This window comes from Oncorhynchus clarkii, chromosome 7 (genome assembly GCF_045791955.1).
Source record: "Oncorhynchus clarkii lewisi isolate Uvic-CL-2024 chromosome 7, UVic_Ocla_1.0, whole genome shotgun sequence".
Classification (NCBI taxonomy): domain Eukaryota; kingdom Metazoa; phylum Chordata; class Actinopteri; order Salmoniformes; family Salmonidae; genus Oncorhynchus; species Oncorhynchus clarkii.
In genome coordinates, this window is record NC_092153.1 from 12,793,558 (window position 1) to 12,817,662 (window position 24,105).

The 24,105-nt window shown below is 42.1% G+C and overlaps 1 protein-coding gene across 2 annotated transcripts; it reads left to right on the forward strand.

Annotated features, from left to right (window-relative positions):
* The first annotated feature begins 9,848 nt into the window (after positions 1-9,848).
* LOC139412901 (sodium/potassium-transporting ATPase subunit alpha-1-like) lies at positions 9,849-19,910 on the forward strand. Of its 2 annotated transcripts, XM_071159740.1 has the most exons (21): positions 9,849-10,009; positions 10,262-10,387; positions 11,105-11,164; positions 12,147-12,350; positions 12,489-12,602; positions 12,692-12,826; positions 13,361-13,478; positions 13,586-13,854; positions 13,952-14,395; positions 14,664-14,856; positions 15,563-15,738; positions 15,830-15,966; positions 16,121-16,271; positions 16,377-16,545; positions 16,647-16,801; positions 16,966-17,089; positions 17,242-17,387; positions 18,000-18,130; positions 19,018-19,119; positions 19,413-19,504; positions 19,695-19,910. In XM_071159740.1, the coding sequence occupies exons 1-21, from the start codon at positions 9,998-10,000 to the stop codon at positions 19,721-19,723; spliced, it is 3,087 nt and encodes a 1,028-aa protein (XP_071015841.1). In that variant the 5' UTR covers positions 9,849-9,997; the 3' UTR covers positions 19,724-19,910. The 2 variants fall into 2 exon arrangements, with proteins under 2 accessions (XP_071015841.1, XP_071015840.1); XM_071159739.1 differs by lacking the exon at positions 9,849-10,009 and having other exon boundaries at positions 10,062-10,387.
* Positions 19,911-24,105: the final 4,195 nt, after the last annotated feature.

A 24,105-nucleotide genomic window follows, 5' to 3' on the forward strand; every position in this document is an offset into this window, starting at 1 on the left:
CAGGAAGACAGACTGAAAGACAGGAGTGAGTAAAGTGGACACACGGAAACACACGAGCAGCAATGTATCCCGAGATAAATGGCATAGGTAGCATGTGCATGACTGATTACATTAAAGGTGCTATACATTTAATTTCTCAGAATCTCCCTTACAGTTTGTGGAAGCTAGTTGAATTGCATCAGCACTAGGTTGCAATCTAAACAAATCTCCCCCGTAACATGGCAGAAACTTCCGGTTTTGGTCCTCCAGCTTCAAACAGCTATAAAAACTATATTGTTATTGAAAATATATTTCACAGATGGTACAATGATTCCCTGCACTATTCCGCGCTTGTTTTCTTACATAAACAGAAATCGAGCGAACGGTGTCGAATTTTACCAACCAGGAAATGACAGTGATTTATTTCTACATTGACCGTTTGCCCTACGTTGGCCACTTGCCCCAGTTTCCACTAGATAAAACAGCTTATTTTGCCAGTGGGAGAAGTCGACAGGCCTATATCATAGCCAATCACAACACTGAAGTGACACTGTCAAACACTATTATTCCAGTATTACTGCAGATATATTATGGACATTCTGAAATTACAATGCAAAAATTATTTTTTTGCTCACAAGCTATGTCAGCTAACCTGAGGTCAGAGTAGGCTAGCTAGGTAGCTACAGCAGCTATGGATAAGGGAAATGCTCAACACAACAAAGAATGACTATGATTAAATTAATGGAGCTTACTGTCTAATTAGCAAGTTGTGTTCACTAATATATATATATATATATATATATATATATCACAAAAGTGAGTACACCCCTCACATTTTTGTAAATATTTGAGTATATATTTTCATGTGACAACACTGAAGAAATGACACTTTGCTACAATGTAAAGTAGTGAGTGTACAGCTTGTATAACAGTGTAAATTTGCTGTCCCCTCAAAATAACTCAAACACACAGCCATTAATGTCTAAACCGCTGGCAACAAAAGTGAGTACACCCCTAAGTGAAAATGTCCAAATTGGGCCCAAAGTGTCAATATTTTGTGTGGCCACCATCATTTTCCAGCACTGCCTTAACCCTCTTGGGCATGGAGTTCATCAGAGCTTCACAGGTTGCCACTGGAGTCCTCTTCCACATGACATCACGGAGCTGATGGATGTTAGAGACCTTGCACTCCTCCACCTTCCGTTTGAGGATGCCCCACAGATGCTCAATAGGGTTTAGGTCTGGAGACATGCATGGCCAGTCCATCACCTTTACCCTCAGCTTCGTTAGCAAGGCAGTGGTCGTCTTGGAGGTGTGTTTGGGGTCGTTATCATGTTGGAATTCTGCCCTGCGGCCCAGTCTCCGAAGGGAGTGGGATCATGCTCTGCTTCAGTATGTCACAGTACATGTTGGCATTCATGGTTCCCTCAATGAACTGTAGCTCCCCAGTGCCGGCAGCACTCATGCAGCCCCAGACCATGACACTCCCACCACCATGCTTGACTGTAGTCAAGACACACTTGTCTTTGTACTCATCACCTGGTTGCCGCCACACACGCTTGACACCATCTGAACCAAATAAGTTTATCTTGGTCTCATCAGACCACAGGACATGGTTACAGTAATCCATGTCCTTAGTCTGCTTGTCTTCAGCAAGCTGTGTGCAGGCTTTCTTGTGCATCATCTTTAGAAGAGGCTTCCTTCTGGGACGACAGCCATGCAGACCAATTTGATGCGGTGTACGACGTATGGTCTGAGCACTGACCGGCTGACCCCCCACCCCTTCAACCTCTGCAACAATGCTGGCAGCACTCACGTGTCTATTTCCCAAAGACAACCTCTGGATATGACGCTGAGCACGTGCACTCAACTTCTTCAGGCGACCATGGCGAGGCCTGTTCTGAGTGGAACCTGTCCAGTTAAACCGCTGTATGGTCTTGGCCACCGTGCTGCAACTCAGTTTCAGGGTCTTGGCAAACTTCTTATAGCCCAGGCCATCTTTATGTAGAGCAACAATTATTTTTTTCAGATCCTCAGAGAGTTCTTTGCCATGAGGTGCCATGTTGAACTTCCAGTGACCAGTCAGTATGAGTGAGTGTGAGAGCGATGACACCAAACACACCTGCTCCCCATTCACACTTGAGACCTTGTAACACTAACGAGTCACATGACACCGGGGAGGTAAAATGGCTAATTGGGCCCAATTTGGACATTTTCACTTAGGGGTGTACACACTTTTGTTGCCAGCGGATTAGACATTAATGGCTGTGTGTTGAGTTATTTTGAGGGGACAGCAAATTTACACTATTATACAAGCTGTACACTCACTACTTTACATTGTAGCAAAGTGTCACATGAAAAGATATACTCAAATATTTACAAAAATGTGAGGGGTGTACTCACTTTTGTGATATACTGTGATATACACATACACAAAAGTATGTGGACACCGCTTCAGATTAGTGGATTTGGCTATTTCAGCCACACCCCTTGCTGACAAGCACACAGCCATGCAATCTCCATAAACAAACACTGGCAGTAAAATGGCCTTAATGAAGAGCTCAGTGACCTTCAACATGGCACCGTCATAGAGGAGGCCACCTTTCTAACAATTCAGTTAGTCAGATTTCTGCCCTGCTGGAGCTGCCCTGGTCATCTGTAAGTGGTGTTATTGTGAAGTGGAAACGTCTAGAAGCAACAACAGCTCAACCACGAAGTGGTAGGCCACACAAGCTCACAGAATGGGACTGCCGAGTGCTGAAGCGCGTAGCCCGTAAAATGTGTCTGTCCTCGTTTGCAACACTCATTTTGAAGTTCCAAACTGCCTCTGGAAGCAATGTCAGCACAATAATTGTTCGTCAGGAGCTTGCCTTTCTTTGATTGCTGAAAGCCAAACTTTTTCAATAAACATTAATCAAATACAACCCCAGACTGTTTGCTCATTGCTGTTGCTCTAAGAAGGCAACTGTGCCAATTTAATCTCAAAAAGGAAACAGTGAGTGGTTGTATTTGATTAACGTTTATTGGAAAAGTATGGATTTCAGAAAATGAAGAAAGGCACACCACTGCAGAGGACACTTTTGTAAAAGTTAAACGAGTATATTTATATAATGAATATGAGTTTGGAGGGCTAAAACGATTACATATCAAAGCATTACACCTGTCTCCTAAAGCTTCTATTATTCTGAAACTGTAACTAAATGCAAACTGGTTTTCCAGTAGTCTACTAAGAGAGGCACATCCAATGTTAAACAGAGGCTCTTTGCTCTTATAAAGATTAAAACTATCAATTTCCGGTGGATTGACAATGGAACCCTCTTTAAATTATCCCCCTTCTTAAAGGAGGAAGCCATGTTGGCTACATTTCCAATTTTATCCTCCAGAAGAGGCAGAATATATATTACTACAAATATCTGTATTTATTGAACCTTTATTTAACTAGGCAAGTCAGTTAGGAACTAATTCTTATTTACAATGATGGCCTAGGAACAGTGGGTTAACTGCCTTGTTCAGGGGCAGAACGGCAGATTTTTACCTTGTCAACTCTGGGATTTGATCTAGCAATCTTTCGGTTACTGGCCCACTAGGCTAACTGCCATCCCTAATATTAATATAATAATATGGCTAAACTCCTGATGTACTGATGGAGGATAAACCAGAGAGAATGTATATGAGTATTATGTTTATGAATGACATTGTTTACAACGATGGTAAAATGATGTCATACAAGCAATTCATCAAGGTGTATGGAGATGTGTGCTCAATACAAAATGATAACCAACCAAAAATGGAAGATGCAATTACTTAAAAGAGAAAGTAATGAATTAGTTTGTTTGCCTCCAATTAAAAATGTCTTAAAATGACCAACATAAATCGTAAAATGTATCAGTTTCACTTACAGTCAAGAGGTTTGACAACTATGCAGCATAAAATTAAAGATTTTCCTCGTCTCAATACCATGGCATCGGGTTTATGAACTGATACACAAAACAACAATTGATGCATCAATCCATTATTTTCAATTTAAGCTATTATACAAAAACAATGCTCAGTTTATGGGGCATTGAACAGTCAGACCAGTGCAGACTACCACGTGGAAACAGAATCAATAGAGCATCTCTTCTGGTACTGTCCATCGCTGGCTTGTTTTTGGAGTCCGGTCCAGGAATGGTTGTAAAAAATGTTAGTTTTGGAGATGGGGAGGTTCAAGTCACAAGTGAGACACCATGGTAGAATGGAGGGATGTATTGCAAGAGGAAACGGTAGAATGATGATTTACTGGGAAAGATGGGTTGATCTGAAGGTTGGAATTAATGAGGGTTGTAAATATAAACACACATGCACAGAATCAAGTTTAGGTTGGAGGTCCTCCAATCAGGAGTGAGGGTGGGGATGTTTTGTGTTTAGTTATGTATGTTTGGTGTTTTGGTTTCACACTGTGAGCGATGTGTGTGTGAACAGTGTGTGTGCTGGTCCTGTTGGTTAATGCGTGCGCTCACCCGGTCATCGGGCGTGACTTGGTCCATCCCGCCCTTGGAAAATCCCTTTTGGGCCGGGGGCGGGGGCTTCGGCCTGACGGCGTTTCGGGCGGGGGCGAGAGCACCTTTTGACCAGACCTCTGACGGTAGCGGCTATTCATATTGTTTTTGTGTTGTTGTTTTAATAAAACAGTGATATATTTCTTCACAATCGGCCAAACGTTACACTTTGAATATCTCTATTTTACTAGCCATGCACAATAACAAATGTGTTCTAAATCGTGTGTGAAATGTTTGCTACAGTTGTTTCTGAATTTAAAAGTAATCCAAGAAGTAATCATCTAGTTTTTCAAAAGCAGGTGTGTGTGTGTGTGAGGTCTCAGTGTTACCCAGGACTCAGTGATGATTAAAGAGAAAGACTTCTGCTGTCTGACTCCCCATGACATCCCCAGAGTGTTCCCCTGCTGTTCCATACACTCAGCAGGCCACCAAGTGTGTGTGTGCATGTGTGTGACTGTGTATGTGACTGTGTGTGTGTGTTTGTTTGTGTGCCCTCTCTGGATTTGGACAGAGGCTCTTTGTTTGTGGTGCCAAGTCTCAGCTCAGGCGAGGAGGCTGGCACTGGCAGAGCCCTGTTACACTCTCTCCTTTATTTCATTCTTTGTTTTTTACTTTCTGGACTAAACTTTCGGTCTTTCTCTTTCCTGTTTACTTCCCTTCTTTATGTTTTTCCACTTATTGCTTCTTCCGTTCTCTTTTAAACTTTCTTTAGTTATTTCCCTCCCTTTCCTGCCCCTTTGTGATGATGGATGTGATCCTGCGGTAGAAAAACATGAGAGGCGCTGAGCTTGGTCACATGACAGCTTCACCAGGAGACAGGGACACCCACCAGAGACCAGTAGACATGATTCAATAAAACCTGTAGTATCTCTCTTTCTTTCTGTCATTCTTTCTCTCTTCCTCGCATTCTCTCGTTTTCTCCACCATCTCTTTCTTCAGTCTCACTCTCTTTCTCTCACACCTGAGTCTCTCTCTCACCTCTCTTCCCTAACGAATGTCTCTCTACTCTACCCACATCCTTTAATTCCCCCTCCTCTTCCTCACTTGCTTCTGATCAAGACAGTAAACTGTATCTGGGTTGATCAGATGGAAAGATTGTGAATGGCCGATGGGATGATTGCTCAGACCTCTAGGCCAGGATATGAATGACCCTGGTTTAGGTATTTGACACAGGTACGAATGCATGGCGGTTAAACCTTGTGTAATCCACAATAATTCTACATAATCAAAGAGGCTGTTTATGTGCAGTTGTGTGTGTTTCCTTTCTCTCTCCCCCTCTCTCTCTAGTCAGTGAGTGTTGGAATTCCACAGGTGTTGAGGGATTATTACAGTTTCCTTGTTGAGATTCAATTGGCACAGTGGTCAATTTAGGGCAACAGAAATGAGTTCCCTCTCAAAACAAAACCTATTCACCATTGGGATATTAAACATATGAAAACAGGCCCCTGTGCTAATGCCCCAGAATCATACACTTCCGCTTTGATTGTCAGTTTTCCAAGAACTTACCTCTTTTGCAGTTATCTGGGTAGCAACAAATGGAACGGTGAGAACGGATGGGGCTCAAGCATTTCAAATACAGGTGCCAGTTACATTTTGTGTTTGTTTGTCCACAATCGTTTTTTTAATGCAGGGAGTGGTCACCTCTAAAAAGTGTAAACACTGGTCATGTTTGCTCTAAATAAGGACCACACACATAGACACACACAGTTTATCTCCATATTTATCTCCTCCCTTGTCTCTGTAGCCAGTTGCACCTATGGGCTGGTATGAGATGAGGTGAGCGATGCCATAAATACCTTTGTTTGGGATCTTTGCTTCCACCCCGGAGGACAAGAGACGGTGCACTTCACTGTTCACCCATCCATGCTGGCTGTGTTTGTCAAAGTTAGTCGAACTTTGGGTAAGCTAACTTTTGTTTGTTGTTCTGTGAATGTTTTACCGCTTGTTAAAGTATACGACAGCCATGTAAAACAATGATTTGTGTTTCAGTGACGGGTTCTGCGCAGGTTTGAAACGGGATCAACGCTGTCTGCGAGACGCAGCATTGACACCGTTTTGTTGGCTGTGTATGCCTGGAGAGTTAGCGATATGTGAATTCGTCTATAGTTGCCAATATATCTTGGCTAGTAGAAAGGGTTGGAAGCAATTGTTCAACTAACCAGGGCCTCGTTTCCCAGAGCCTTTGTAGCGTTAATATCATCGTTAGAACCTTCTTACGATGTAGCTTTAGTAGCCCAGGTGTTTCCCATAGCCATCGTTAGTTAAACAGCTCTGAAAAACCTTTGCACATCTCTGAGTGATCCAGACCAGTCGTAGAGCAGCCAAGGTGCACCGTTAGATGCTTTTTTTTGCCATTCCGCGTCACTGTATTCATAGAGGATCTCCGCTAAACATAGAATCAACATTCTATCTGTCTGACTGCGACTGCCGATAACTATAGAACCAAGTTGACTACAAATACAAAGTATCCAAAGTATTTGCAATTGTTACAAACAAGTGAAGGATAAATGAATGCTTCAAATGAAAACCGAGATGACTGCATTAAAAGATATATAGGCTGCACGGGCCTCTATAGGCTAGTTCAGTTATACTGAAATCTATTTCATGTTCAATCAATGGAGTTCTATTTTGCGACTAGGCTACTGTCTGTAAAAAAAAATGTTTTGCCTCAATGTGTTTCATGATGTGTGACAACATGTGCCCAATCTGTGATTTTGTGCATTATTATTAGGGAAGCATAATGAACCACCTCAATAACCTTCTTGCAGCCATAGGTGGTAATTTCTCTCTAGGAGCTGATCCGTTGTCACTATTGTGAAATAGTTCTAATGTTAAGGTAAGATTTGAATGGACAAAGCTGACCCGAGAGCAGCGCTGCCTTTCTTTTGATCCTATCAGTAACGACACATGGTCTAACGACGCACTTAGTGAACGTTGGCTACGTGCTTGTTTGGGGAAACACTTCAAAAGTTGGCTCATAAATAACGTAAATAAAGATGCATCTGGTTACATCGCAACTGGCAAACGAGGACCTGTTCTTGCCCATACTTTCTTCGTTCGGAAGAAAGGTGTATCTTATCAATGTCCATGTTCAGTTGCAGGTGGTTCTCCAAAAACCAGAGAAGATTCAGAAAGATAGTAAAAATCGAAGTTTCGTATCGAGAGAGAAATGCCTCATGTATGTGTTTGGATCTTTGTTTTGGTCGCACTGTGTGATGCGCTGTCATCTATTTTTACACGTGGCCATGGGCGCGTCGCATAGAAATGACTAGTTCCTGTAAAGATGTTGGGAAATGCAAGATGTCTGGCAGCAAATATAGCGAGGGAACTCCTCACTTGGTGCAAAACGTGGATTTTTACAAACCTTTTCAAATATTCTCTGGTTTTGGGAGAACCACGTGCAACTGAACACAGACATTTATAAGATAGACTTTACTTCCGAATCAAGAATGAAGAAAGTATTAGCAAAACGTTACTTATTGTTAGTTTGTGTCCCTTATATTAGGTAGGTAGGATAAAAAAAAAATTGAGTCTGCCCTAAGTGAATGAGCTGGTATTCAGGCAAAATATTTGGTGTTGCTTTGGCAGTCAAACTAGTTGAATTTTCTTTGTTATATGTTTTGTTTGTATATTTGTCTTATTTTGTTACCACTTCCCCAGAGCCTTCCAGGGATTGTTGTCTTTTTGGGGGTTATTTTGGTTAGAGAGCAGTGGCAAGTCTTAAGAATTCATGTGTGTGCTTTAGCATGCTAATTATCACAAGTGTGTTATCTTTCAAAGAATGTTTCATATTGAGTATGCTATCTAACAAATAATGTTTCATATTGAGTATGATATCTAACAAAGAATGTTTCATCAGGTATGCCGTCTTACAAATATTTTTTAATCACAAGTATATTATCTTACAATGATTGTGAATATACTCTATCTAAGTTTGCATGATATTCTCCTTGAAGTGTTTTACATGCAAGGTTTGAGTCTTGGAGATTTGGTAGTATTTCTTGCCCTGCTGCTAATCCATTGTTTGTGCCCACTATGTTAATAAACCTTGGCACTTTGGTTAACTATTGTTCATCTCAATCATTTGACAGACCTGTGCTTAACTTGTCCCGAGGACCTCCCATCGTGTATACATAAAGGTGGCGCAGTACAGTTTACATATCTCTAAAAACACACACTATCTTTCAGAAACTCTCACCTTTTCTGTCTACTCATCTCTCTTTTCTGTCTACTCATCTCTCTTTTCTATCTACCCATCTCTATTTTCTATCTATCCATCTATCATGTCATTATTTCCCTCTCTAAATCTCCATCTACACTCCACAAGGTATAACAGCTACTATGGAAGAATTGACATATTGCCGATTTAAGAGAGTATGGCTTACCAACTTTAAAGGTTTACACTTTTTTGTAAAATGAATCAAGTCTATTTGATTATGTTGGGTTTTTAATAAAGTATGAAAGTTTTTATGTTGCTATTATTTAAATAAACTGGTGTTACACACCCCCCACCCCCCCCTATCTCTCTTACCGCCCGCCTCTCCCCACAGACTGACAACCACAAACAGCCAGACGTTTACTAAACAGACACCCGCGGCACTACACTCTGCCTCCTGAAGTACAACCTCTCCCTGAGTGTGTCAAGGTTACGCACTCTTCCCCACGGCCTCCATCTTAACCTGTGGATTTACATGTGACAGCAAAGGTCAAGGAATGAATGTGCTGTGACGTTGTCCAGTTGGAAGGCAGATAAAATGGCCTCTGGGTCAAAGTCAGTATTGTTTGTTATAATTGCAACAACCAACACGCCACCGAACAAAGGCTCATGGCCTTGGTTTCTATACTGGCAACTTATGTTTCAAATGTGAGAATAAATGTACAAACACAGTTGTTTATGCTCGCTTCAACAGCTTTTCGTGATATTATTTAGCTTCAAAGGTGCAGGATTTCTTTCAAATCAACCAACAAGTGAGAAAGTAAGTGCAGCAGAGAGAAAGAAAATGATCTTTATTCATTCATTGTCCTCGTTCTTTTCCATTCCACTCCACACTGTTATTACTGTCAACTTCTTTTCCATTCCACTACACACTGTTATTACCGTCAACGTCAGACGGATTCTTTCTTTCAGGGGCCTTGTCGTCAAAATGACCAAGCTGTATAGGTGAAGGTTGAATAAATAAATAAATGACATTTCACAGATCCCCCCTCCTCCTCCCCAACCCCTCCCATCCTCAGCCCCCTCTCCACTCACCTGCCTCATTCCTCCTGTGTACCTCCCCTTGGGCAGGTAAACCAGTCGGGTATATAAATATATTCAAACCTCAGTTAGCTATCCAGGGAGCTCTGGGGTGACTCGAGACGTCGAGAAAGTGAGAGAGAGAAGTGTAAACGTGTAACAGGTGGAGTTTCTCAGGATAAGGAGCAAGTATATTCTCTTTACAAACCACTGGGATTGAGAGTCCTAGAACAGCAGTGCAAGGATGGGGCTTGGAGTAAGTCTGTATTTCACTTTTAAGTATCAGGATTTACTTATATTGTGTTCTTTCAACTTTAAAAAATATGTCATTTTTTTTGCAGTTCATATTAAAAGTTTAGCCCTCGGGTCATGGCTGCTTCTTAGTTTTTAAAATAAAGTTCTATATTTGATAAAGTTCTGAATGCACTGCTTATCTAAGCCCTCATTAGGAAAGAGGCACATCGATAGTTCACACTTTCTCATCGTTAACGTACCTTCTGATATACAGAAGGGGAAAGATGATTATAAGCTGGCGGCAACCTCCGAGGACAATGGAAATAAAAAAAGCAAAAAGGAGGTGAAGAAAGCAAAGGAGAAGAAGGACATGGACGATCTGAAAAAGGAAGTTGACCTGGTGAGGAAAACTGATTATTTATTAATTTACTAATTATATTCATCTAATGTAGTTGACATGAACAATGCACATTTATCCATATGCAATTTACACATCAAAGCACTGGAATTTGCTGTAAAAATGTTAATCCGTAGCCCCAGAGATGATTTAAATAGTGTGATATAGCATCAAAACTATTTTCAGGAAGAAAAGACTAAGATAAACAGTAAGCCTATTCATCTCTATGGATCAGAAAAGGTACAACACACAACGTTTCAAATGTGCATCAAGCTCATTAGCATTTTAATTGACTTACTATTACTCTGCAGTGAGCCTTGGGAGCAGTTTCAAAACCCCAATGGCCTGCGTTTAAACTTCAGAGGAACAGTAGCATATCTTTGGAAACGGCTTTTTTAAATACAAGGAGCAGAATAAAAACGTGTGTGCCCTGTGCAGAACTTTTTCAGTGTGAAATGTGAACCAGACAATTCCATCCATCATAAAGAAACACATGACTTATCTTTGGTTTATATTGAAACCGATGCAGCATAACCTCATCATACCTGGGATCATTTCAAATTGTCAGAGGAATGTGTTTCATAACTATGCATGTGCTGCATATACTTTCGCCATGGGGGAAAAGTTGAGAGAACTCCCTAGTTCAACTAGCAACTGTTTCTTTATTTCTCAATCTCTCTATCTCTCCCTCCCCCCTCTCTCTCCCTCTCTCTTATTTAGGATGACCACAAGTTGACCTTGGATGAACTTCATAGGAAATACGGCACAGACTTAGCCAGGGTGAGTGAGTGAATATGTGTGTGCCTCTGTTTTTTAAAACTGACAACCAGTTGTATCAGCTGCTCCTACGGATGATTTCTGACTGTAATTTGAAGCGCATTGAGGTCGTGGAGGTTACGGCACCAGGTCATATCGCAGGTAGAACTTCATCTGCCTTCTAAGTCATGATCACATCACTCTCTACCACTGAATCTTTGAACATGAAACACATCTATATCTTCCTAAAGTTTACACAGAGTTTGGAGTCAAATATATATTTTCCGATTGTGTGACTCCCATTACATTCTTTTCATTTTATTTTTTGAATCCTTTATTTAACCAGAGAGGTCACTTTGAGATGTACATCTCTTTTACAAGTGAGCCCTGGCCGTAAAAGCGGCATACATAGTAAACACAGCATAAAAACACAACATTAGACATGACAGTGAGTGGAAGTTAAAACGCTGCATAGAACACATGGATGAGACTTTCTCCATTTGTGTGACAGCAAGTCAGATACACATGAACAATTTTTAACAAGCCATAGGGTAGGTCTAATGCAGGGGACACAATATCTGCAATATCAGCTTTGTGTGGAGTACAATTAGGACAGGCCTAAACATTGTCTTGTGTGGAAAGGATAACAGTTAAACACTATTTTGGTGAATGCGCACAGATAATGATCTGTTGATATTTGATCCAGGGATTAAGCAGAATTTCCACAACAAGGGCCACATTCACACGGGAACATTGAAAGCACTATGTAGTGATGAGGGGCGGGGCGGGGCGGGGCGAGGTATGGTGGGGGAGGGGGGGGGGGGGGGGCTCGTTTGACAGATTTTCTTGCTGACAAAAGGGGAGGGGAAGGTTTTGAGTTCCATAGGTAATCACTCTACTGCCTTTTACTCTGCCTCTTGCTCTTCCCTCTTCCTGCTTTCCTCCCTCCTCCTTTCTCTTCACTCTACCTTTTCCCTCTCTCCTTTTCTCTCACCCCCCCATCCAGGGTCTAACCTCAGCTCGGGCTAAGGAGATCCTTCTTCGTGATGGCCCCAACACCCTGACCCCTCCTCCCACTACCCCTGAGTGGGTGAAGTTCTGCAGGCAGCTCTTTGGTGGGTTCTCTATGCTCCTATGGATTGGTGCAATGCTCTGCTTCCTGGCCTACGGAATCCAGGCCGCCTCCGAGGATGAGCCAGCTAATGATAATGTGAGAATTATAGAATTCTGAGCTAATTTGAGACTTAACAAAAACTACAATGCCTCTAGTGCATGAAAGGGTTTTCTAACTTAACTGTAACGTAATAGTCTCATAGTCTTTCTCCCTCTTCGTTTCTGTCCCTCACAGTTGTACCTGGGTGTTGTGCTCTCTGTTGTCGTCATTGTCACTGGCTGTTTCTCCTACTACCAAGAGGCCAAGAGCTCAAAGATCATGGACTCCTTCAAGAACCTGGTCCCACAGGTTAGACTTCTGCCTTTTCAAACACCTCTGAGAAGAACTTGATTGTATTGTCATGTCTACGGATTGTAATCCTGTCACCTGCCTTGTAGCAAGCCCTGGTTGTCCGTGACGGTGAGAAGAAGAACATCAACGCTGAAGAAGTGGTGGTTGGAGATCTGGTGGAGGTGAAAGGAGGAGATAGGATCCCAGCTGATTTGCGTATTGTCTCTGCCAGCGGCTGCAAGGTGAGTACTTTACAATCCAAGATCATGGGTCAGATATGTAGCCTAAGGGTTCCGCATACTTCGGTTTGGCTGGCCTACTCCCTTAAAAGACCTTTGCTTGAAAAAGTGACAATAGTACTGTTTGTCCATTTTGAGATGCCACAGCCAGTATACACTTTCTCAAAATAGGCAGAATGAATCTAAGATAATTCAAGAAATATGTCATAAATGTTGATGTTTTTGCTAAGGAGATCTTAGTTGCGCAATCTAAATAAGATGTTTGGTGCAGTATTTCTCTAGTGAAAAATGTGAATGAAAACAAATCGTCTATCGTTGAATGACAACAAACACTTAATTGAGCACTACTGTTGACCAATGATAGACGAAGGGGCAAAGACTTCGGCTCCTGAAGTTTTTTGTGTGTGCACCAACAGCCCCCAAAAAATGTTGTCATATTTTATGACAAACTGTCCTGAACTGTTTCGGATGGGATGCATGCGGACGCCTTTAGTGTCATTCAATGTTGTATTAATGCAATTCTCTTTCCCCACTCAGGTGGACAACTCCTCCCTCACTGGTGAATCTGAGCCCCAGACACGTACCCCGGATTTCTCCAATGACAACCCCCTGGAGACAAGGAACATTGCCTTCTTCTCTACCAACTGTGTTGAAGGTAAATACCTTCAGTAACTAGCCGTAGTGATTGAATAGTTCAAATAACTTGAAATGTATCACTTAGCCATTTTGTGATTCTAAACCATATTCTCCATGTTTTGTCAGGAACTGCCAGAGGTATCGTCATCAACACTGGTGACCACACTGTCATGGGTCGTATCGCCACCTTGGCCACGAGTCTGGAGGGTGGGAAGACGCCTATAGCCAAAGAGATTGAGCACTTTATCCACATCATCACCGGTGTGGCCGTCTTCCTGGGCGTGTCTTTCTTCGTCCTCTCCCTCATTCTGGGATATGGTTGGCTGGAAGCTGTCATCTTCCTCATCGGAATCATCGTTGCTAATGTGCCAGAGGGTCTCCTGGCTACTGTAACTGTGAGTACTGATGAAAAGTCATGTTTAACAAAAACTTCAGTCCTAACAACAAAACTTGTTGATTATGTAACTGTATAATATGTCTTTCTATCATCAGGTGTGTTTAACTCTGACTGCCAAGCGTATGGCCAAGAAGAACTGCCTGGTGAAGAATCTTGAAGCTGTTGAGACCCTTGGCTCCACCTCCACCATTTGCTCTGACAAGACCGGAACCCTGACTCAGAACAGAATGACCGTGGCTCACATGTGGTTCGACAACCAGATCCATGAGGCTGACACCACAGAGAATCAGAGTGGTACCTGCTTCGACAAAAGCTCTGCCACCTGGGCTTCCCTGGCTAGAGTCGCTGGCCTGTGCAACCGCGCCGTCTTCCTGGCAGAACAGAACAACGTACCTATCCTCAAGAGAGATGTGGCTGGTGATGCTTCAGAGTCTGCCCTGCTGAAGTGTATCGAGCTGTGCTGCGGGTCTGTCAAAGACATGAGAGAAAAGTACAGCAAGATCGCTGAGATTCCCTTCAACTCCACCAACAAATATCAGGTAACCACATGCACTCTCTGTGGTATCTGTGGGTTAACATGGGTTAAACTGAGTTGTAGAAGGTGGTGTGATAGACTCAAAATCAGGATGGATGGATGGCTTTTCTCAATCAGCTTGGAAATGCCACTTTGTATCGACATCCAATAAGTTGCCAGAACTTTCGTTTTCCTGGCACTGTAGGCTACTTACTGGTCATTTCCTGCTAATTTAAATTTAAACTCTCTTGATGGTGTCGTCTGATCAAAAACCAATTCATTTCGCCCCCTAGCTCTCCATTCATAAGAACATCGTGGCCGGAGAGTCCAATCACCTGCTGGTGATGAAGGGAGCCCCTGAGAGGATTCTGGACCGCTGCTCCACCATTTTGATCCAGGGCAAAGAACAGACTCTCAATGACGAGTTGAAGGAAGCCTTCCAGAACGCTTATGAAGAGCTGGGAGGGCTGGGAGAGAGAGTGCTGGGTAAGAGGGCACCAATATTGGACTGAATGAAAAGTCTAGAACAGTGGTATTCAGAATTTTTCAGTGGGGACCCCATTTCTTCAACCAGAATTTCTTGCGACCCCACCCCAAATCTAATGACATAACCTTAATGAGGCAATCTGGATTTGCTACATCTTTTATCCTCAATTTTTGGACTTATTGATAAGTACCAATTGATTCTTGAAGAATATAACTGAATAAATGCCTAATTAGTTAAACTGTCGTAAACCATCATAACCCGAAACATAAGCTTTTTTTTACTCCAATGTTTGTTAACAAAGTAAATGTAAAACAACACTGAATAGCCTCAAAATGTGGTTAAACTATGATTTTGATATCATGGATGGTCAATCCTTGCATCCATAGCTCTGTCTATGAGGGGTATAATTTCTCCAGCCCCATCCCTCAGCTTTTTACCGAACCAGCTGTGGGGAGCCCGCTTTGTTATTGTTTCAACTGCTGATTGCCACTTTAAATTTTAACATCAACAAATAACCTTCAATTCATTTTCAAAATTAAAAGAAACCAATAACAAAATTATCTTTCTTAAAACATTTTGTATATTGTCCCATCATAATCTGTACTCTTAATTTATTTATTTGTGACCGCAATCCAGTTCGACCCTGACTGGTCTAGAACATGAAGAATTTGTTGTGGCGTGTCTCTGACTCTGTGTCTTTTTCAGGTTTCTGTCATTTCCAGCTCCCTGATGACCAGTTCGCTGAGGGCTTCCAGTTTGATTGTGAAGAGGTGAACTTCCCAACTGAGAATCTGTGCTTCGTTGGCCTAATGTCCATGATTGACCCTCCCCGTGCTGCTGTGCCTGATGCTGTGGGAAAGTGCAGGAGTGCTGGAATCAAGGTATGGCAATGTAATACTTGACACTACTCTTCAGTCAATCCACATAGCAGCCACTGTGATCAGACCACTCCTCTTCCCTTCCTTCCCATAGGTTATCATGGTCACTGGTGATCATCCCATCACTGCGAAAGCCATTGCCAAGGGTGTGGGCATCATTTCTGAAGGAAATGAGACTGTTGAGGACATCGCTGCTCGTCTGAAAATCCCTGTTTCTGAGGTCAATCCAAGGTATGTTGCAATTTTTTGGGATCATTTCCGTGTACGTCATCACACCGTCTACACTTAAAGTGGAGTGACAGCAACATTTATTTAGCCTTTTTGGGGCATCATCAGAACAGACCCGTACAAGCCCCTATATTTAGCTTATATTTGTACCCTCCAGAGATGCCAAGGCCTGTGTTGTCCACGGTGGAGAGCTGAAGGACCTGTCAGCCGAACAGTTGGATGACATTTTGGCCCATCACACTGAGATTGTGTTTGCCAGAACATCTCCTCAGCAGAAGCTGATCATTGTGGAGGGTTGCCAGCGCCAGGTACTATTTTATTGAAATAATTCATGCTCATGAGTCAGTCAGGATGATTTCATCTCACTTCTGGAGTTTCTAACATCTGTAAACACCTCTCTTACTTATCCACAGGGTGCTATTGTAGCTGTGACAGGTGACGGTGTGAACGATTCTCCTGCTCTGAAGAAGGCTGACATCGGTGTTGCAATGGGTATCTCTGGATCTGACGTCTCCAAGCAGGCTGCAGACATGATCCTCCTGGATGACAACTTTGCCTCCATCGTGACTGGTGTTGAAGAGGGTAAGAGAAGCTCTGGCAACGACCATCAATCTGCTGGGTTTTTCCATCCTTCTCTCATCACCCTGACTATTCCTTCCCCCCCATCCTCTATTTCCCCTCAGGCCGTCTGATCTTTGACAACTTGAAGAAGTCCATCGCCTACACCCTGACCAGTAATATTCCAGAAATCTCACCCTTCCTCCTCTTCATCATCGCCAACATTCCACTGCCCCTAGGAACCGTCACCATCCTCTGTATTGACCTGGGAACTGATATGGTGGGTCTTTCAGATGTGGATACTCCTCCTTTGTGAACAATCTGATCATGTGTTCTGCTGCGTTATGAAGAACAATGTACATGATAATTTTAGAGTTTGTTTGGAAGGTCTTTGAACTAACTTCAAAGTTACCAACAACGATCTTTCCCATCATTACCTTCAAGGTCCCAGCTATCTCCCTGGCCTATGAAGAAGCTGAGAATGACATCATGAAGCGACAGCCCAGAAACCCCAAAACTGACAAACTGGTGAACGAGAGGCTCATTAGCATAGCCTACGGTCAAATTGGTAAGGAGTAAATTTGGCCCTTCTTCTGTTTTGCCTGCCTTTACCGTGTCTTGTTGCGTTGTATGTTGGCCAGTCAGTTTCATAGCAAATGAACAATCTGATCAATGTCTCTTCACTGACAAAAATACTCTCCTCATTTTTACTCTTCACAGGTATGATGCAGGCCACAGCCGGTTTCTTCACATACTTTGTTATCCTGGCTGAGAACGGGTTCTTGCCCATGGATTTGCTGGGTATGCGTGTGGACTGGGACAACAAGATAATGAACGACATGGAGGACAGCTACGGCCAGCAGTGGGTAAGTACACAAACACCACTCTGATTTTTGTTGTACTAACGGATTAGCATTGGCCTTGTTTTGATCTGATCTGAAGTTCTCGATAAGAGCTTTTTCAATCTCTCTCCCAATTTTTTTGTTTAGTTTATTCCAGCATACATGGCAGCTGAAAGCTGACTTGCGTATATATCTGGAAATTCAAGATAACAAAATAAATCAATAAATCTGATACAGTATCAAGAAAGTTGAGAAGTCATGGATGGGATCACGGATCAGGGTTGTTGCACAGCTTGCATTTCGGGTAGTCAGCAGAGGAAATATCGATGGTCTTGAGAAAGAAGGAGCATCTCAGTCACAGCCAGGGATTCATACATACAGGTCCGTAGCCTCAACAGTCCTCTCCGTTATTTTGGGCTTCGTCAATAGCTTGCTACTATTCCTCCAGAACTACCATTTGTGAATGCCACTGCTGCCGCCGGCACACAGGTTCACCACACATTTGGTAACAGAGTAGTCAGTAATCTTCACTACTGTAATGTACCAATGTAATAAACATATGTTCTCTCAATCTTCTTTTTTCCATATGTCTCTCTACACACTCTCTCTTTCTATGGTCTATGATGCATCCTTCAGACATATGAGCGCAGAAAGATTGTGGAGTTCACCTGCCACACAGCATTCTTCGCCAGTATTGTAGTTGTACAGTGGGCTGATTTGATCATCTGTAAGACCAGGAGGAACTCCATCCTTCAGCAGGGAATGAAGTGAGTACACACATTGATCTGTGTGGTCTTGGTCTAGGTCTGGGTCCTAAGAGTTTTTTTCTGAAGCTTGATCTTCACTGCTCTGGTCTTGACTTACACATCACCAGAATCAGAATCACCTTTATTCACCAAGTACATTTACACATACTCACAATTGTACTTGTGATATGGTGCTGCTAGCAATAGACAACATTAAAGGCCAGAATACAGACAGAGCAATTTACACAAAGTTTAAATACATTATATACAAAATTGATCAAATACACATATACAGTATAAATATATTGTAGAGAATTCAGGGGTAGCCCCGACCGGGACTTGAACCCAGGTCCAGCAACTGTCAAGCCAACACCTTAATAATTACACCAAACCGCTCGATGAGGTTGCTAGGTGTTGGGTTAAGGTCGCTACATTACCCCCTTCCTTTGGGAGAGTGTGTCCCCACGTTTCTCTATACCATGTCCCTGACATGTACACACCTCTCCGGTGACCTCATGGCCACCATCCCATTTCTGACACCAATGTAGCAAATTCAGGGGGTAGCCCCAACCGGGACTCGAAACCAGGTCCAGTGACTGTCAAGCCAACACCTATACCATTACACCAAGAGGCCAGAACCTCTAGACAAGGTCACTAAGTGTTGGATACTTGATGCAGTGTACATCACAGATTGCATAGTGCCGTGGTCACTACTGACCAGTTGGTGAGGGCCACAGGACGGGGAAATAAACTGTTCAGGTGGGGGGTGGTTTTGGTCATGATGAAGCTGAACTGTTTGCCAGAGGGGAGTTAATGTGCATACAGCCCTGCAACTGACTTCTAAATCAATATCCACCCTGTTGGTATCAAATCCATGATTTTTTCCCCTTTTTTTTCTCCCATCTCAGGAACCGTATTCTCATCTTCGGACTGTTTGAGGAAACTGCCCTGGCTGTCTTCCTGTCCTACTGTCCTGGAATGGATGTCGCCCTCAGAATGTACCCCCTCAAGTGAGTAGACCCTTCTGATTCTCTTCTGTATATCAGCTTGGAACAAAAGCTCACCCGTTTTAAAGGATGAGTGGTAAAATGGATGGATATTACAATGAGTGGAGGAGACTACTGTGGCCATAGGGACAGTTGGGGTTGACTAGTTAGCTGAAGTGTAATGGCATTTACTGCCCAACCAAGAGAGAAAATAACATTTGACATTTAGGGGCCCTGTAAGCGCATTACCTCGCTGTTTTACGCTCAACTTAATCTCTTTATTATTTTCTTCTCTCTTTCCTTCTCTCTTTCCTCAGGCCTTGCTGGTGGTTCTGTGCCTTACCCTACTCTCTGCTCATCTTCCTCTATGATGAGGGTAGGAGATACATCCTGCGACGAAACCCAGGAGGTAAGTTCTCAGGGACTATGGACGAAAACAAGCTGTTAAGATAGCGTCGATAATTTTACATCAAAGTTAATTGTCAATGGCATGCAGTATTGGGAAGGACAAATTATTTAATTTGACTCATGGAGATTTTCAGTGACGAGATGAAATCTAACTAATTGTGTTCTTCTCTCTGAATGTTCTCTTCTTTAAGGTTGGGTGGAACAGGAGACCTACTACTGACAAAAAGAGGCTATCCCCAAGATCACTCAATGTCACTCTGCTGCTACATCTCAACCAACAACATTACACTACATTTCAATATGCTACATTACCATTACATCCAATGAACACTGTGATGGTGCACTCAGCTGCATTGAGGAGTTCTTGATTGTGATAATGCAAATTGAAATAAACATCACTTCAACACTAATGCTTAAGACTGTATTCATGTTTTGTTGTCTGAATTATTTTGATTTATTGGTTTGGATTTAATTTAAGACATGTAGGCTTAAACTGTGTTGCATCTATGGGAGAAGCAGGAGGTATATCCAGCAGGTATATCTCATTGGTCACCCCCAAAGCCAATTCCTCCTTTGGTTGTCTTTCCTTCCAGTTCTCTGCTGCCAATGACTGGAATTAACTGCAAAAATCTCTGAAGCTGGAGACTCATATCTCCCTCACTAGCTTTAAGCACCAGCTGTCAGAGCAGCTCACAGATCACTGCACCTGTACATAGCCCATCTGTAAACAGCCCATCTACCTACCTACCTACCTCATCCCCATACAGTATTTATTTATTTATATTGCTCCTTTGCACCCCAGTATCTCTACTTGCACATTCATCTTCTGCACATCTACCATTCCAGTGTTTAATTGCTATATTCTAATTACTTCGCACATGGCCTATTTATTGCCTTAACTCCCTTATCTTACCTCATTTGCACTCACTGTATATAGACTTTTTGTTTTCTTTTGTTCTACTGTATTATTGACTATGTTTTGTTTATTCCATGTGCAACTCTGTGTTGTTGTATGTGTCGAATTGCTATGCTTTATCTTGGCCAGATCGCAGCTGCGAGAACTGAGAACTCAACTTGCCTACCTGGTTAAATAAAGGTGAAATATATATATATATATATATATATATATATATATATATATATATATTTTTTTTTTTACCAAATGGTGTCACCAAGCAGGCCAAAATTCCATACCACCAAAACAGGCTGACATTTCAGGTATTCTTTTCAAACAGCTCTTAAACTTAAATTCACAGTATTATTCCAACCTAAAACAAAGGAATAAAACTAAGGAATATCTAGTTTTTGACTGCACTGGACCTTTAAGCACTTGATAATTTAGGATTGCACATTTTATACTCTGTTGAAATTCTGAACACTGTTATCCTTATTGAACCGTAGGATTCCAAAATAGAACACCTAAAATAACATTCTAAAACTCCCTCCCTATGGTTATAGATAGAAAACACAAGGCTTGTGACACAGATGGATTAGTTGTTTTGTTTTGATGCTGACAACAGCAAGGTTGAGGGAGGGTATGTGAGGTAGGTTTATGATTATATATGATTACTAGGCCAGACAAACAATGAGAAAATGGAAATATGAAAACACTTGCAAACAAACGTGAAATCCATTGAAGTCAAGCCAAATATGGCTTCAAAACAATGAGTCATACGGAACACATGCACACAATGGTGAAAAGGTATTGGTATGCCAAAGCTATTAGTCAAGGATTCCATCTGGCCGTATTTGATTACCCTCTCTCCTCTGTTTGAGCCCCTATCCTCAATTATCTTAAGGGCCTGTCTGACTGAATGGTATTCACTAAAAACTCCAAACTGGATACAGGCTTTATTATCCAGTTATGAATGAGACATGGGTTCATGGAACGTTTAGTGCTTTCTTAAAGGGCAATTACGCCCCTTTTCAACTTCATATTCATTATCTCCAGCACCATACCAGAGTCTACATACTGTATGTGAAAACGGTACATTTATATGGTCTGCGGTTAAAAAGATAAGAAGAAAGGTCCTGGAAAATGCTCTGTGACATCACAGTGTAGGATTACAAGTAGTGGTTGGAACCCGAAATTATTTTCCAATCGTTTGGTTCTGAACAAAAAAAAAAGAATCCGTTCCACTGTTCCGACCAGCAAAATAAAGTTCTGAACCGGTTCAAACCCCCAAAAAGTAACGGTTTACAATTGATTTAAAAAAACATTTAGCTCAACATTAAATTACTTCACCAATCAGTGCGGATAGAGGAGCTTGCTATGGAGGGGGCAAGCTATAGTTATTTACATGCATTGGACAGACAAGTGTAGGGTGCGAGATGTGACTGAAATTTTGCGGTTTAGGAGAGAGCGAGAGAGGGTGGAGAAGGAAGCTTAGCTTGAATCGTTTATACCTACGGAGGAGCAGCTTCTATGAAGGAACGTTGAATGTCTTTGAACTTCCGAGAGTTAGCTTAACGTTGGACCAGAGCTAGCTAGCTAGCCAACAAGCTTGTGTGTGCAGAGTGGAACCAGAATTCAAATAAAAACATGTGAAAGCTGATAACTATAGTATCCTTAACTAGCATTGAAAAAGTGAATACATTCTTCTCTAATTAAAATCTCTCTTCCCAATTTCAGAATCACGCTTGTAATGTCAGTAGGCTACAATGGCCTATGCTTCAGAGGGGGAGGGGAAGGTATCCTACACACACACACACACACACACACACACACACACACACACTGGAATAAGTTTGAGGGACAGAGTGAGGGCTTTGCAGAGGTGCTTTGTTACATTTTTTGTAGGACTCAAAATATACAGTACAGTACAGCATTGTACTCCGATTTATACCTCAACATAGTGTGAAATAAAAATATAAACAATAGCCCAAATGTAGGCAAAATTTTCCAGGGGGGAATGAGGAGATTCAGGATCTTTTCCTCACGGCATCTTTCCCCCATGCGTTTCCATGACTTTCCATTGTTTTGGTCGAGTTCCATTGACCTCTCTACCACATCTATTGCGCACACAGTGAGCAGCCAGTTTAGTTGGTGCAAAGTCAGATAGTCTTGTGTTCCAAAACAGTTTGTTTTTAGTAGCTTGAATCGTTCCTGCTCACATCGAGGTAAAGTGCGGAAGAATTGAAGGAATGAATCCGAGCCTCGGGCTTATCAGCTGTGGAAGCCGAGGCTTCTAGCGAGGCGCGGATTTCATTGGCCTTGTTAGCTGTGATTTTAATTCTTCAATCGAAGTCGCGAAAGTGCTACTCCCCATAGTTGTTTCACCAAAGGTACCGACTGAAAATGAACCTATTATCACCTGCTGTTTGAGGTATACAGTGAAAAGGGAGCAACTTCAACCAAAACAATGGTGCTGTTCTATGAAAGAGAGCCTATATTTTTTGGCCTGTGTTTGCATATGGGTCAAATGCAAAGCTGACCTTAGATCAGTCTATAGGCTTACTCTGAGACCAACTTGTTGACTGGTTTTTCTTCCCCACTAGGGGGCATTATGCAGATAAAGAGAGAGGCGCTTCCTCTCGCTTGCTCTGTGGGGACAGGAACGTGATAGTTTCCATGGTAACTCATTTATAGGATCGGGCTCACAGCTTGTATATACAATTTGAGATATTTTTAGTTCCGTCTTTGAAAATGCACACACACACACACACACACACACACACACACACACTCTGTGCCTAAGTGTTCCGCTGTCTGTCCATCTGTCCACCAATTCTCTCCAAGTAAAATTCATGCAAACGCATTCAAGCAGCTTCTTGGGTACAGCAAGTCCTAGATGATACTGTACATCGGCATGAATCATTAAGCAAAGTCTTGTGTATAAAAAATATTAAATTCAATATCATTAGCATTTCAAATAGTTTTCTTTGACTTTAGTTGACCTGTCGGTGGTGGGGGAAAAGTCAGTGTCTGAGTGAATGTGTTTTCATTAGAGTTTGTATGTAATGCTCATTATTAACACAATTTTCGATTGTCTTATTGTAGGGTGAAGCCAAAGGGAAAAGTTGATATGTGGGTGGACAATAAAGATGTGTTGTTCTATATCATTCTATTATATCTAACACAGGTAGAATGCTACACTAATTACAGTGACCTATAGACATGTGGTTGAATCCTAGACATGTGGTTGAATCTGCTTCTGTCTGGTTCTGCAGTGAAATACCTGGTCCCGTATCCACAAAGCACCTCAGAGTAGGAGTGCTGATCTAGGATCTGTCCATATAATATTATTCTCTATGATCTAAAAGACAAACTGATCCTAGATCAGCACTCCTAAAGGAGTCCAAACTGAAGGGTGAAGTTAAGACATAAAACAGAACCTTGAGACGGGGTTAATGGTTAGGATCCCTAAGTTAAAGAGTTAATAATTTGTAGATGCAACAAGCTGCCAGGCTTCCATTAATTCTGAGAAGGTCACATTGTCCACAAAGTGTTCATGACAGGGTCAGGAGGGGAAGTTTACATCCTACAGGGTTTAACGGCCTGGTTCGTTCAAGTTTAAACCTCCTAAAGACCAGTGATGGAGTTTACACAAAAAGTATCCCTTTCCATAAATGAGGTTAAAATAAGGAATGAAGAGAGAGAGT